Here is a 15,035-nt window from a genome sequence, read left to right as displayed (position 1 = left end):
TCACACGTTCGCACGCGCGTCGGTTGTTTTCTCTGAGGCCGCTGGAGGGAAGTGCTGTGTGTCCGTTTGAAGCTCCCATGTGGCTCTCCAGGGTCTGGGCGGAGAGCCTTCCCCATCGTCTCATACCGGATCCTTTGTAAAAAAAGCAAAACTATTTCTTCCAAGGATCGAAGCTTCTCCACGCAGAGATAGCTCCTTCCCCTTCCCTCAAACATGGGGGTGTTTGTGATGGTTCAGGGTAGCATGAGCACTGCCTCCCTTGTGTCAGAGCAATGATTCACATCTACAAGTTACCTTCTTTTCATCAACTGGCAAACACGAATGTGTGAACCAGCCTTTATTAGTGCAGCCAGGTTACTACAATATTGATTCAATTTATATACCTCCCTTTATCCAAAGGTCCCAGGGCGGTGTACAACATTAAGAACATAATTTATCCAGCATAATAATGAAAACATAACACACAGCATAATAATCATGTAATCATATAATAAGAGTCTCTTGCACGTTTAACAGGCCATAGATTATTCAGTAAACAAAGGCCTGGGTATTTTCACCTTTCTGGGGAGAATGTTCCATAGTTGGGGAGCCACTGCAGAAAAGGCCCCGTCTCATGCTGCCACCCTCCAGACCTCTCAAGGAGGTGGGGATATAGAGATTACAAACTCAGTGTTCGGGTTGGTTCAAATGGAGACAGACGTTCCTTAAGGTATTGAGCTCCTGAGCTGTGTAAGTCTTTATAGGTCAAAACCAGCGCTTTGAACTGGGCCCGGAAACTAATTGGCAGCCAGTGCTCTATCCCATGACTGCCCACTGTATTTGTTTGAGACAAGTCTGGGTACCTGTCCTGTTATTCTTCACCTCCAGGCGTTTTCCCACACCTGCAGTGGTGCCCTCTTGATTTTGCAGACTCCCGACAGCCACCAGAATCCTTGTCTACTGGGCATGCTGGCCGGGGCTGATGGGGTTTGTAGTCCTCAACATCTGGACATCATCAGACTGGAGGAGCCTGGTTTAGAACATCCATGAGGTCAAGGATGCAGAGCCTGTGGCCCTGCAGGTGTTGTGGGACTCCAACTCCCATCTGCTCCAACCAGGAAACCCCGGTGACCAGGGCTAATGGGAGATGTGACTTACACAAGCGTTTGGGGATTTTGATGGGGTGTTTATGAACAAGAGGCACATGGGGCTTGTCAACCTGGGAAGGCAGCCCATCTAGGAGAAGGAAGACTCCGATCCTAAACCTCCGCTGCCTTGGGGGACGTATTGGAGAGACGAAAAGGCTAAGGATTAAACCCTCCACAAATCCAGAATGGAATCCCTAAGATGGATGGATGGTGTGTCTCCTTCCTGCAACTCCTACAGCCAAGCTGGTGCCAAACATACTGCTCTGCTTTCCTTTGGACCACATCAGGGGTGCTGAGAGGCAGGTCTTGTCCTCTGGGCAGCTCAGGACTCCCTAAATATACACTGCCCAGGCTTGCGCCCCAAACTGGTGCTCCTAACGCAGCAGTTTGACTTCACCCCCCAAGGCACACTCCATTGTCAACAACACAAGAAGCCCTGCTGGATCTGGCTAAAGGTTAATATTGTTTTATAGCATGGGTAGGCAAACTAAGGCCCAGGGGCCGGATCTGGCCCAATCCGGCCCGTGGACAGTCCGGGAATCAGTGTGTTTTTACATGAGTAGAATGTGTCCTTTTATTTAAAATGCATCTCTGGGTTATTTGTGGGGCATAGGAATTCGTTAATTCCCGCCACCCCCCAATATAGTCCGGCCCCTGACAAGGTCTGAGGGACCGTGGACTGGCCCCCTGCTGAAAAAGTTTGCTGACCCCTGTGTTATAGATTATAAATGCTGAACTGATTTGTTAATAATATAATATGGCTTAGTGTTTAAGCTGTTGCTTTGTGCTTTATAAGATTGCAATTGTTTTACTGATGATTTAGTTTATTCTGTATTTGTGACGTTCTGTTATGTTCTAGCTAGCATGTTATTGTTATTTATTGCTTGTAAGCCACTTTGAGACCCATTTGAATGGAAAACGGCATATAAATGTAATAAATCGAATCACCACCAACTGGCATTCAGAGTCTTCCTTCCTCTCACACGGGAGATAGAACGCCGCCATCTTGGCTTAGGCCTTTATGCTCATGCAGTAGCAGCTGGTCCAGTCTGAACGTTATCAAAGGAATCCAATTTGTCTTGGCTGTCTTCCCGCACATGGGAAACGAGTACAAGAGGCCAGGCCTGCACAGATGCAGCCAGTGATTGCAATACTAATGTCTTCAGACTGGTTGATATGCTACGGGTTCCCCCACCATTGCAACTCACGCAAACATTGGGGATGCATTCCAGATTAAACCCTTGAATGAAAACACCAGCTTTATCAAGCTGAATGCCAAAGTCGGCCATTCAGCAGTGCGATCCTAGCATGAAGGAAGAGAATATTTTGTAGAATCACAGACTTGTAGAGGTGGAAGGGACCCCAAGAGTCATCTATTCCAACCCCCTGCAATGCAAGAAATGTGGGGTGTTAAGTTGTGGGCGAACATATCAGACGACACAGCGATTCTTCCAAAGCAGCTCTTTATTTGTAAGCTGGAACAGAACTGAACTGAGGAGCTCAGTCAGCCTGCTTATATAGAGCTCCAGAACAATGTAACTGTTGCAACTTTCTAAAACTATCCAATCACTGAACGTCACTTTCGATCCTTCATTTGCATACAAACTGTCCAATCACTGAACGTCACTTTCGATCCTTCATTTGCATAACTATCTACAGTATCCCCCTGCTGGCCCAGGGTGAGACTTCAGTACATAACATGGGTTATCTGGAGATGGGACTTCATTCTATGAGGCAGGGAGAGGGAGCCTATGGCATTCCGCCAACGGCTGTTGGACTCCCAACTCCCATCATCCCCAGCCAGTGTGGCCAATAGCCATGTACAATGGGAGTTGTAGTCCAGCATAATCCAGAAGCCTATGGGATCCCTTTCTCTGAAGAAGCACTGCTACCAGATTTGACTTCTGTTAGTTTTTCTGTTTAGCACACCACCTTAAATTAACCCCCACTTTCTTTATGTTAAGATTGCCTTGATTCTCCATAACACGAAACCCTTATAATCTAGCTTTTCTGCTGGTAGCCTGCACCTGACGAGGCTCTGTTTTGGCCTGGAGAAAGAATTCATGAACTTCTTCTTTGGCGATCACTCATAACCGAGTAAGATTGTGATATGGTCTTAACAGTGTGTCTGTAAGTGACTGTGGAGGCCAATTCTGGATCCGCATATCCTTCCATAGTGGGGACATAGGTTTCCAGGCAGGAGTTGATCACAGTGAGGGTTTGCCAAGTGTGCCTTCCTCCTATTGCATTTCTCCCTTTCGTCCTGAGTTTGAGCATCTTCAAAGTCCACAACACCTTTGGTAGAGGCTATTCTCCAACCAGTGTTTCCCAATTATCCATGCTTATACTGCATTTTTAAAGATTTGCCTTGAGAGCGTCTTTAAACCTATTTTGTTGTCCACTGGCATTTTGTTTTCCATTCTTAAGTTTGGAATCGAGTAGTTGCTCTGGAAGATGATAATCAGGCATCCGAAAAAATGACCAGTCCAACAAAGTTGATGTTGAAGAATCATTGCTTCGACACTGGTGATCTTTGCTTCTTCCAGTGCATTTGTTCACCTGTCTTCCCAAGTGATGTGTAAAATTTTTCGGAAACACCATTAATGGAATCTTTCGAGGAGTTGGAGATGGCGTTTATAAGTGGTCCATATTTCACAAGCGCATATTAAGATTGGTAGGGCAATAGCTTTGTAAACAAGCATTTTGGTTTCCCTGCGAATGTCCCGGTCCTCAAACACTCTGCACTTCCATCAGGAGAATGCTGCTCTCCCAGAGCTCAGATGATGGTGGATTTTGGCATCCATGTCAGCCCTTGTAGAAAGAGAACTGCCTCTGTAGGAAAAATGATCAACGTTTTGCAGGGAAATGGGCAGACGACATTCTTAGCAACCTGAGTTGCAACCATACCTGGTAAATACATTTATCGTTCCTTAACTGTAAATCTCTGCCATTCGCCTTACTTTTAATATGCATGATAGATTGTCTGTCTTTATTATTATTTTACCACTGATGTTCTGTAATGTGTTTTTAATGTTGTACACCGCCCTGGGATCTTCTGAAAAAGGGCGGTATATAAATTGAATAAATAATAATTATAATAAATTAATAAATTATACACAGAGAGATATAACAAACAGAATGCCCCTCAAAGAGTGCAGCATCTTGTCAAACAAATTAGTCGGTATAATACAATTTCCCTTTTTCAGAAAAAGTGTATTTCCATTTCCTCAGAAGAAGCAGGTGGTCGCTGCTGATGTTGCTTTTTTGTGTGTGCATGATGTAAAACTGGAGCAAACTGCAGAAAACCTACCTGAATTTTCATTGCTGCTTTGTCAATGTATCTTTGCCAGTCGATTTTTCCGTAAGAATTTGGTTCCCAAGCAATGTAAACCCAACTGCTAATAAATCTGTGCTTACAGATCTCCAGAACTTAGCAGTAGCAAGTTCCTTCCCCTCCTCCCCACTTTGTTTACCAGCAAACCCGAATGAGAGTTATGGAGAACTTGAAAGCTTGCACAGCATCTTGTAATATTTTGCTTGGCCTTGTAAAGATAATATGGATTAATGTCCTAATAAGAGTTAAATCCTTTGCAACGGATGAGCTGGCCCGAGAGATGAGTCCTATCTCCCTATCTGCTCATCTGCAGCTAGTTTGGCTAACGGAGCGTTTTGTCTGATTGCAGAGTTAAATGATGCCGCAAAGAGAGTTTGTCTCGAAATTGCCTCCCTCTGGAAGCTCTTCCTTCCTGGAAAGTTGCACTCCCTTTCTCCAAGGTGTCTTGTATGCCCCTGCCAAGGGACCCTTCTCGAAACTCGAGACCCACGGCTTAACACAAATTTGTATGTGTGCCGTTGGTAGAGTAATCTCTCTGCCATTATTCTTCAATTCCAAGTTTGTGGCTGAATGGAGATTCCAATTTAGCAATTCTGAGTACAGACCCACAAGAATGGCAGAAAGCCTTGGTTAAGTAACTGGAGGGGTGGAGATGTTTCATTGTGAATGCACCCTAGATTTCTGGTTCCCATACTCTTTCCCCCACATGGACCACTTGAGAATTGCTGCTGGTCATGGTGGACTTATTTTTCTACCTTTTGCATCTTTTAAAACTTAGGACACTTTCCCCCTGAAATATACTTGGAGTCGAGTGTGAATTTCATGCTCTTTATTCAGCTCATAGTAGCAATGAATGAATCTTTCCCCAAAATGTCTAGCTATATATGCATTATTTACACAATGGGCCCCGCGTGATTGGCTAATTCTGGGCTGCTCCTGTAGGCCAATCAGGTTGCGGATTCACCTCCTCCAGAAGTCTGATTGGCTGCTCCTGCAGGCCAATCAGGTCACCAATTCACTTCCACCTGGAACTGGATTGGGTGGCTCCTACGGACCAATCAGACTGCTGCATTCTGGATCCTATTGATCTAGGATTCAGCTCAGTACATAACACCCGCAGTGGGTAGTACACACTTTTTCAAAGAAGAAGAAGAAGAAGAAGAAATTGAGAGGCACTCTTCACTTTTCTTACACCACCTTACAGCTCAGTTGGTTACAGTGTGGTGCTAATAATGCCAAGGTTGCAGGTTCAAACCCCGTATGTGACAGCTGCATATTCCTGCAGAGCCAGTGTGGTGTAGTGGTTAAGAGCGGTAGTCTCGTAATCTGGGGAACCGGGTTCGCTTCCCCGCTCCTCCACATGCAGCTGCTGGGTGACCTTGGGCTAGTCACACTTCTCTGAAGTCTCTCAGCCCCACTCACCTCACAGAGTGTTTGTTGTTGGGGAGGAAGGGAAAGGAGAATGTTAGCCGCTTTGAGACTCCTGAAGGGGAGTGAAACTCTTCTTCTTCTATTGCAGGAGGCTGGACTAGATGATCCTCAGGGTCTCTTCCAACTCTATGATTCTATGATCCTCCCAAAAAAAACACCTGCTGGGTTGTGCAAGAAGAACTACCTTCCCACATAGGGACATGAAAACAGAAGAAGTGGCCTTCTACCAGTTCAAACTATTGATCTAACCCGGTACAGTCTATTCTTGCTGGCCGCAGCTCTATGGGGTCTTTCCCAGCACCTGCTGCCTGATCTTGCAAAGCGCAACCTCTACAGCCCCTCTGCTAATGACCCTTTTGTTCTGGGTGTGCAACGCTGTTTGGAAGGCGGTGCTCTAATAGTGATTTATGCAGAGACACAACATGCTGGACGAGAGGGACTTCTGCTGCAATCTCGGCACCCGGAGAGAGCCCGTTCAGATAATTTCCAGCACAGAGCTGTAGAAGATGGATGAGCTTATGGCTTCGCTGTGAGTAAAGAATGACTGGGAGCAGGCAAAGGGACAGCAATAAATCACACTGGCGTGCAACAGCCTCCTTGGTGGCCGGGCGCAGGAGTCTTTTGTGATTTATTCCTCATAGCACACCAGTTGCCAGTCTCTCAGGGTACAGCACATTGCATGCAGAATAACTCCCTTAGGAGGACACCAAAACAGTTGGTTCCTTTTGTCTTGGAGACCCCTATCAGCTGTCATTGCTTGAACACAATCCTTAAAAATGGGGGGGGGGGTTTAAAGGGAACATGAAACATCTTAAGCTTCAAAAAGAACTGGCAGATGTGATCTCAGAACCACTGGCAGTCATCTTTGAGAATTCCTGGAGAACAGGTGAAGTCCCGGCAAACTGGAGGAGGGCAAATGTTGTCCCTATTTTCAAAAAGGGGAAAAGAGAGGACCCAAATAATTACCGCCCAGTCAGTCTGACATCAATACCAGGGAAGATTCTGGAGCAGATCATTAAGCAAACAGTCTGTGAGCACCTAGAAAGGAATGCTGTGATCACCAATAGTCAGCATGGATTTCTGAAAAATAAGTCATGTCAGACTAACCTGATCTCGTTTTTTGACAGAATTACAAGCCTGGTAGATGAAGGGAACGCAGTGGATGTAGTCTACCTTGATTTCAGCAAGGCATTTGACAAGGTGCCCCATGATATTCTTGTAAAGAAGCTGGTAAAATGCGGTCTTGACTATGCTACCACTCAGTGGATTTGTAACTGGCTGACTGACCGAACCCAAAGGGTGCTCATCAATGGTTCCTCTTCATCCTGGAGAAGAGTGACTAGTGGGGTGCCACAGGGTTCTGTCCTGGGCCCGGTCTTATTCAACATCTTTATCAACGACTTGGATGATGGACTCAAGGGCATCCTGATCAAATTTGCAGATGACACCAAACTGGGAGGGGTGGCTAACACCCCAGAGGACAGGATCACACTTCAAAACGACCTTGACAGATTAGAGAACTGGGCCAAAACAAACAAGATGAATTTTAACAGGGAGAAATGTAAAGTATTGCACTTGGGCAAAAAAAATGAGAGGCACAAATACAAGATGGGTGACACCTGGCTTGAGAGCAGTACATGTGAAAAGGATCTAGGAGTCTTGGTTGACCACAAACTTGACATGAGCCAACAGTGTGACGCGGCAGCTAAAAAAGCCAATGCAATTCTGGGCCTCATCAATAGGAGTATAGCATCTAGATCAAGGGAAGTAATAGTGCCACTGTATTCTGCTCTGGTCAGACCTCACCTGGAGTACTGTGTCCAGTTCTGGGCACCACAGTTCAAGAAGGACACTGACAAACTGGAACGTGTTCAGAGGAGGGCAACCAAAATGGTCAAAGGCCTGGAAATGATGCCTTATGAGGAACGGCTAAGGGAGCTGGGCATGTTTAGCCTGGAGAAGAGGAGGTTAAGGGGTGATATGATAGCCATGTTCAAATATATAAAAGGATGTCACATAGAGGAGGGAGAAAGGCTGTTTTCTGCTGCTCCAGAGAAGCGGACACGGAGCAATGGATCCAAACTACGAGAAAGAAGATTCCACCTAAACATTAGGAAGAACTTCCTGACAGTAAGAGCTGTTCGACAGTGGAATTTGCTGCCAAGGAGTGTGGTGGAGTCTCCTTCTTTGGAGGTCTTTAAGCAGAGGCTTGACAACCATATGTCAGGAGTGCTCTGATGGTGTTTCCTGCTTGGCAGGGGGTTGGACTCGATGGCCCTTGTGGTCTCTTCCAACTCTATGATTCTATGATTCTATGATTCAAAGCTCTTTACAGGTAAGACAATAAACTAATTGTTGCATGCATTTCCTTCTTCCCAATAAGTAAAGGGACCCCTGACCACTAGGTCCAGTCGTGACAGACTCTGGGGTTGCGGCGCTCATCTCGCTTTACTGGCCGAGGGAGCCGGCATACAGCTTCCGGGTCATGTGGCCAGCATGACTAAGCTGCTTCTGGCGAACCAGAGCAGCGCACGGAAACGCCGTTTACCTTCCTGCTGGAGAGGTACCTATTTATCTACTTGCACTTTGACGTGCTTTCGAACTGCTAGGTTGGCAGGAGCAGGGACTGAGCAACGGGAGCTCACCCCGTCGCGGGGATTCGAACTGCCAACGTTCTGATTGGCAAGCCCTAGGCCGATCGGTCCAACCCACAGCACCACCCGCGTCCCAATAGCTAGGCTATCTATAGCAAGCCTTTCGCCTACACAGGGGCTCCTCCCTTGTGAAAGCAACGCCAGAAATTTTTGGTTTGTCACCACTACAGAACTTAGGAGCATCAGAAGCTGCCTTATACTGATCACCGGTCCGCCTAGCTTAGTAGTGTCAACACTGCCTGCCAGTCGCACGCCAGGACTTCAAGCATGGGATGTTCCCACTCCAGACCTAACTGGAGATACTTGGGATTGAACCTAGGACTTTGTGTGTGTAAAGCAGTTGCTCTGCCCCTGAGCTATGGTCCCTTCCTGCATTCTATGCCCACATAATACACTGCATAGAAGCCAGACTGGGTGTGCACTTGACATGGGTGGGGAATAGCTCAGTAGGTAGAGCACGAGAGTCTTAAATCTCAGGGTTGGGGGTTTGAGCCCCATGTTGGGCAAAATATTCCTGCATTGCCAGGGGTTGGACTAGATGATTATCGTGGTCCCCTCCAACTCAACAAAGCATCCTGTGACTGTCTTATCCAACTTGCTTGGCAAACTAGCACATAGCATTAGGTACGTAAAGGGCTCTGGTTATGGTATTCTTTGTTGGGACATAGTGGAGACGTGTGAAGACTGTTGGAGAAATTTATAGAACTGTGGAAGACTTTGAGAAGAGCTCATCTGAGAGAAGGTGGACAACTTACAAGTCTTCTGGACTCAAAGAGAACTCTGGAAGTTGCAGGACTTTGAAAGCATCTCAACTTAGTACTTGCCTTGTGGACTTTGAAAGCAAAGAACCCTCTCTGGGCTCAGAGAGTGAATACTGCTTGTAGCAACTGCCAAAATTTTGTGAGTGTGTTGGTGTTTGCCAAGTGAAAGCTCTCTCTTCTACACAGTTGCTTCCTATGGTGAGATTAACCAATGGAGTGAACTTCTATGGCACATACAAAACACCAGGAACGGTATTGGGACCCGTGCTTTTTAACTTGTTCATAAACCATAAAGAATTAGGAGAAGTGAGGTGGCCAAGTTAGCTGATGATACTGCATAGTTCAGCCAGTGAAACAATGAGAGATTGCAAACAGCTCCAAAAGGACATTTGCAAACTGAGTGAATGGGTAGTAAAATGGTAAGGAATATGCTTTCAGTTGCGAGCATCACAGGGGTGGAGAAGCTGCCACACTAAAGAGGTTGCTTTCCTAAGTCTCAGCCAGCATGGCTAATTGCTAGGGATGATGGCAGCTGTGATTCAACACCTGGAGGACCACAGGTTTTGGCACCCCGGATTGTAGAGCACAGCCTTACACCAGGTCAGACTATTTGTCCATAGAGCTCAGTATTTCCCACTCTGACTGGCAGTATCTCCACAGTGCCTCAGAGAAAGGTCTTCCCCTTCCCCTCCAACCCTGATCTTTTTAGCTGGAGATGCCATGGTTTGAAATGGAGATTGTTTAAAAAGATCTTTTAACCTGGGCGGGTTAAGTGCAGTCAAAGGCAACTATGAGGTGTGGCGCTCATCTCGCTTCAGGTCGAGGGAGCCGGTGTTTGTCCAGAGACAGCTTTCTGGATCATGTGGCCAGCAGGTCTAAATGCCATTTACCTTCCCTCTGTAGTGGTACCTATTTATCTACTCGCACGGTTATGCTTTTGAACTGCTAGGTTGGCAGGAGCTGGGACAAAGCAACGGGAGCTCACCCCATCACAGGGATTCAAACCGCCGACCTTCTGATTGGCAAGCCCAAGAGGCTCAGTGGTTTAGAGATCTTTACCTGTAAAGCATATGCATCACCACTAAACTACAGAATAATCTAAAATGAACTCAGGATTATTTTCAGTAGGGGTTGAGGAGGTAAGGAATATAAGGGTTAAGTTAAACTGAAGGCTTTAATAAGAGTTTCAATGAGACGTAGTATGCCCTTGATCTCTTTGAACAAAGGGTGATGGCACAGAGGCAATGAAAACACCTCAGATATACATCAAAATCCAGTTGACTATATGTCTGGCCTTAGAATTTCCTTCCATATGTGAACATTTCCCCTTCCCCTTTCCAGAGACACAGGACCCCGGTTTAAACCCATCCATGTTGGTGCATTGCAGATGCAAATATTGCAGCATTTATAATCCATTTCCAGTAACCAGGGCTCCTGCCCAAAACAGTTCTGGAACTCATAATAAAAACAAGTTCCTCTACATTAATCACAGCACATTCATCAAGTACCTGAGAGCTTTTCAAAGATGTAGCAGTTTATTTGTGTTAATTACAAGTCTGGCAACAATTGCATTTTCACATTAGGAAGTAATATATCTTTTGGGGGAGAGGAAAGAGGATGTTCCTCTGTGTGTGTGTGACAAACCTTATTTGAAACAGCTTTTGCATCTTGTTTGATCACTTGAACAGAAACATGAATGTTGCACAAAAGAAATAAAGGTTTGGCAGTGAACACCAGGGACCTATTAAAAAGGCAAAGCAAGAGGAAACGTCCCATCCTTGAGGTCTTATGTGGGAGATCCAGTCTCCCCACAAATAGAAAAGAGGTGCCTACCAGGGAACACTGAAGGCAAAGCCTTTGGTGGACTTTGGATTCCGGAAAAAAGAAAAATCAGGACTGCACGCAAATTTCTCTTAAGCGATGCTGACGGAGATGGAAAGAGCACTGGCCAATTTGGGTCTCTCTTGGAGGTCAGGATCTGGACTTCAAACAGGAGTAAACCCATCATAAAAACCGCAGCAATTATTTCATTCGCAACCAAGAAAGAACAAGCATATGAACCATCCAAGACACATGGGAGCCTGTGGAATATCACTTTATAAATCGGCAGCCATCGAGTCCATGTTTTACTTTATTGTCACTAATGCAACTGTACGTAGCTGGGGTTGTTATTGGGTTGGGGAACTGAAGTTATGTTAATATATTCAAAATTAATTAAAAAATATGTTTTAAAAAACCCACAGGAACATAGGAAGTTGCCTAATACAGACCCGGTCCATCTGGCTCAGCTTTGTCTATGTTGATTGGCAGTGGCTCTTAAGGATTTCAGAAAAGGGGTCCCCCCCCCCAGCCCTACCTGTGCATTGAACCTGGGACATTTTTCTGCATGCTAAACCAAGGACTTTGCCCTTTTATGAAATAAGAGAGAGGGACGGAGCAAGGAAAGTTTCCCATCCATCTTCTCTAAGTTCTTTTGTCAGAGTTGCACGACTGAGAGTCAGAAAAGGACTCAAAGGAGAGGTATTCAGGTATTTTGTACATTCCCAGTGTAAGGGAACATCCTGTGCAAACAAGGTGTCTTACAGCAGCAGATGCCTCTGCAATCACCCGAGAAGCCATCAAGGTTGACCGTACAAGTCCACATCGTTCCCAGCCCTCCTTGTTGTCTGACAATGATTAGGGTAGGCGTAAATAAACTCCAGATCTGGAATGAAACCAGGAACGGAACAACCCCTACAGCAAGCAGAGCTTTTGAAGCAATGCAAAATGAAAACACAGCAGGACTTTAAAAGGTGCAGCGTGCAGACATCAAGCACCCGCAGGGAAAAGCATACTTAGAACCAACACACAGTGAGGGCAACATAGGGATCCCAAGAGATCTGGGCAATTTGCTACAATGGCTGGCTGGCATCCAAGCGACAAGATGACCTATTTGGTTGCAGCCTGCGCTGAACATGTGCCGAGTCCCAATCCCTGACGGGAAAACGAAGATGCTTGTTAAATGAATTCCCAAGCAGTGCAAAAACGGAAGGAGTTAAACAGAGTTTGGCTTTGAAGTTTTCCTTTCTCCAGTTGCTATGAGGAAGACAGGCTCTGTTCATGGGTGCACAAAAGCAAACATAGACTCAAGACAGGTGTGTGCGCAAGCAAGTAAACCAAGCAGCTACTCAAGGAAGCCTTGCTCAAGTGATGGGCAGTTCTGCTCCACTGCGTGGGGAGCTGTCGCTAGAGGGAACACAATCATCCACCCACTTCCCTGTATCATTTAAACTAGCTACACATCTCAAAATAGACCACTTGTCGCCCGCTGAGCCAAACACAATGCCACCAACCTGCTCGTCAATTGTCCTCTATTTTATTTTTTTTCTGCATCCCAAAGACTACTAAATAAAAAGGGCGGTTGATCAAGCTACCCGATGGGCCCCCATCCGCAGATTCAGACTGGCTGATCATATATTTGCAGGCCTGCATTAGGGGAGTTGACTGCTGCCAAACAGATGGCCATTTAAACTGATGTGAGAATGCAAGGCAGAGACATCACATTGCTGACAATAGTCCGTATAGTTAAAGCTATGGTTTTTCTCAGTAGTGATGTATGAAAGTGAGAGCTGGACCATAAAGAAGGTTGATTGCTGAAGAATTGATGCTTTGGAAATATGGTGGAGGAGACTCGTGAGAGTCCCATGGACTGCAAGAAGATCAGACCTATCCATTCTGAAGGAAATCAGCCCTGAGTGCTCACTGGAAGGACAGATCGTGAAGCTGAGGCTCAAAGACTTTGGCCACCTCATGAGAAGAAGACTCCCTGGAAAAGACCCTGATGTTGGGAAAGATGGAGGGCACAAGGAGAAGGGACGACAGAGGACGAGATGGTTGGACAGTGTTCTCGAAGCTACCAGCATGAGTTTGACCAAACTGCGGGAGGCAGTGGAAGACAGGAGTGCCTGGCGTGCTCTGGTCCATGGGGTCACGAAGAGTCGGACATGACTAAACGACTAAACAACAACAGACCATGCAAAGCACCCTTTGCACTGTCAGAATGCTGGTCTGTTTGGCCACAGTGGCCAACCAGATGCCTTAGTGGGAAGTCCTCCAGAAGGACATGTGGATGACGGCACTCCCCTATTGTTGTTTTCCAGCAGCTGTCTCTGATCCTGGAGGTAGTATACGACCATCGTGACTAGCAGGCACTGTCTACTAACAACTTAGGGAATGCAGCGCCCTCCAGATTTTTGCTGGCCTCCAATGCCCATGAATCCCAATCGGCAATGACCTATGGCCAGGGTTTATGGGAGTCGTAGTTCATCCCTCATTTGGAAGGCACCACACTGGATGACCCCGGCCTACGATGAGAAGCAAGAACTCAAGGTCTCAGGCACAGGAGTTTCTCAGGCGTGCCTCCAGAGATCTTTTTAACTGAAGGGATTGAACCTGGGTTACCGTCTGCATGCTTCTGCCATTGAACAGTGCATTGCCTTGCCAATTTCAGAACGGGCTGTGCAGCTTGGGGATATGTGCAGAGTTGCCTGCCCCATTCCATGGGAATGTACTAGCATTCATAATTACACCAAAGATTTAAGACGTTAAAAACACACTTTTGTACATTAGGCACTAATAGAGGATGCTAGGGCTGCAGTGTTTGAACTGATTAATCAGTTAGGATTACATGATCACATTTTTTAAAAACCAACCCAAAAAAGGATCCTCCAATCAGCTGGGAAGATTTTTTAACAAAGTATTGTGAATATAAAAAGTGCAGAAGGCAAACACTAAAAGAAGCCTTCTCTACCATCTCTTTCCAAAAGGACGCTTCTTTGATATTGCCAAAGACGACACATACAATCTACCAACAAAGAAAATACTATCTTTTGCTTAGAAATATTCTGTTTCCCCATATGCATACTGCATAGATCGAAACTCATGTGATTAATCAATTAAAACATCTTTAATAAGTTTGCTACCCTGGTTAAAACCGCATGTTGCTTTTCACTGACTGTTTAAAACCACGTTTTGAACCCATTTAAAAAGGTTTCTGGTGATATCCAACATTAGCCAGAGTAGGCCCTCTGAAATCAATGGATTTAAGTCCATAGATCTACTCCTGAATATGACTAATTCTGGTGATCACCCTTTGCTTTTAACATGATGCAGACTTTTACCTGTAGTGACTAAAAAGTAGACAACCTAATTAAAAATACAGTATTACAGATTATTATTATTTTTTTAAAAATGCAGCAGGTTAATTTGTTTCCAAAGACTTCCTAGTGTCCCCTTGAGGTACCTTCTTCCGGTTTCGCCACACTGGCCTTGCTTGGATACCTACAAAAAGAAAAGAAATCATGTTACTAGTCCTCAGCACCGCAAGCCATGATGAAAAATGCAGAAAATAGATGGCCAACTGCAGCTCTCTAGAGCTATGTAGGTCAAACAACTATGTAGTTCTTTCACATGCATGTTCCTGGGACTGCAGAATAGGGACTGCATGATGGAAAAAAGGCTTCCACGTTATTTCAGGGAAGAGTGAATGGTGGGAGCAGGCGTGATTGCAGAGCTAGGAAAAAGCCAGCAGTTGCAAGCAGGGAGTCCTGCAGGATGGCAAGCAATGAAGTACTCACTTTGGATTGTCGGTTCATTTTAGAACAGGCCGGTCACTTCTCCAGTCGCTGGGTCCAGGTCAATGTCATAGAAACAAGGCCTAGTTGGAAGTCCCGGCATTGTGCTCATCTGG

At 45.7% G+C, this 15,035-nt stretch overlaps 1 protein-coding gene across 1 annotated transcript in view; it reads right to left on the bottom strand.

Moving 5' to 3' along the window:
* Positions 1–10,820: 10,820 nt before the first annotated feature.
* MTHFD1 (methylenetetrahydrofolate dehydrogenase, cyclohydrolase and formyltetrahydrofolate synthetase 1) overlaps positions 10,821–15,035 on the bottom strand; it is a 74,476-nt gene continuing 70,261 nt past the window's right edge. The window contains exons 27-28 of the mRNA XM_028742995.2: positions 14,923–15,031; positions 10,821–14,626 (exon numbers count right to left, since the gene is read on the bottom strand). Coding sequence (XP_028598828.2) covers positions 14,942–15,031 — 90 coding nt within the window. The 3' untranslated portion in view covers positions 10,821–14,626; positions 14,923–14,941. The remainder of the gene's footprint in view (positions 14,627–14,922; positions 15,032–15,035) is intronic.

The sequence above is a fragment of the Podarcis muralis genome, chromosome 1 (assembly GCF_964188315.1).
Source record: "Podarcis muralis chromosome 1, rPodMur119.hap1.1, whole genome shotgun sequence".
Lineage (NCBI taxonomy): Eukaryota > Metazoa > Chordata > Lepidosauria > Squamata > Lacertidae > Podarcis > Podarcis muralis.
Note: the sequence above shows the minus strand (reverse complement) of the source record. Positions and strands in the feature narration are given on the sequence as shown.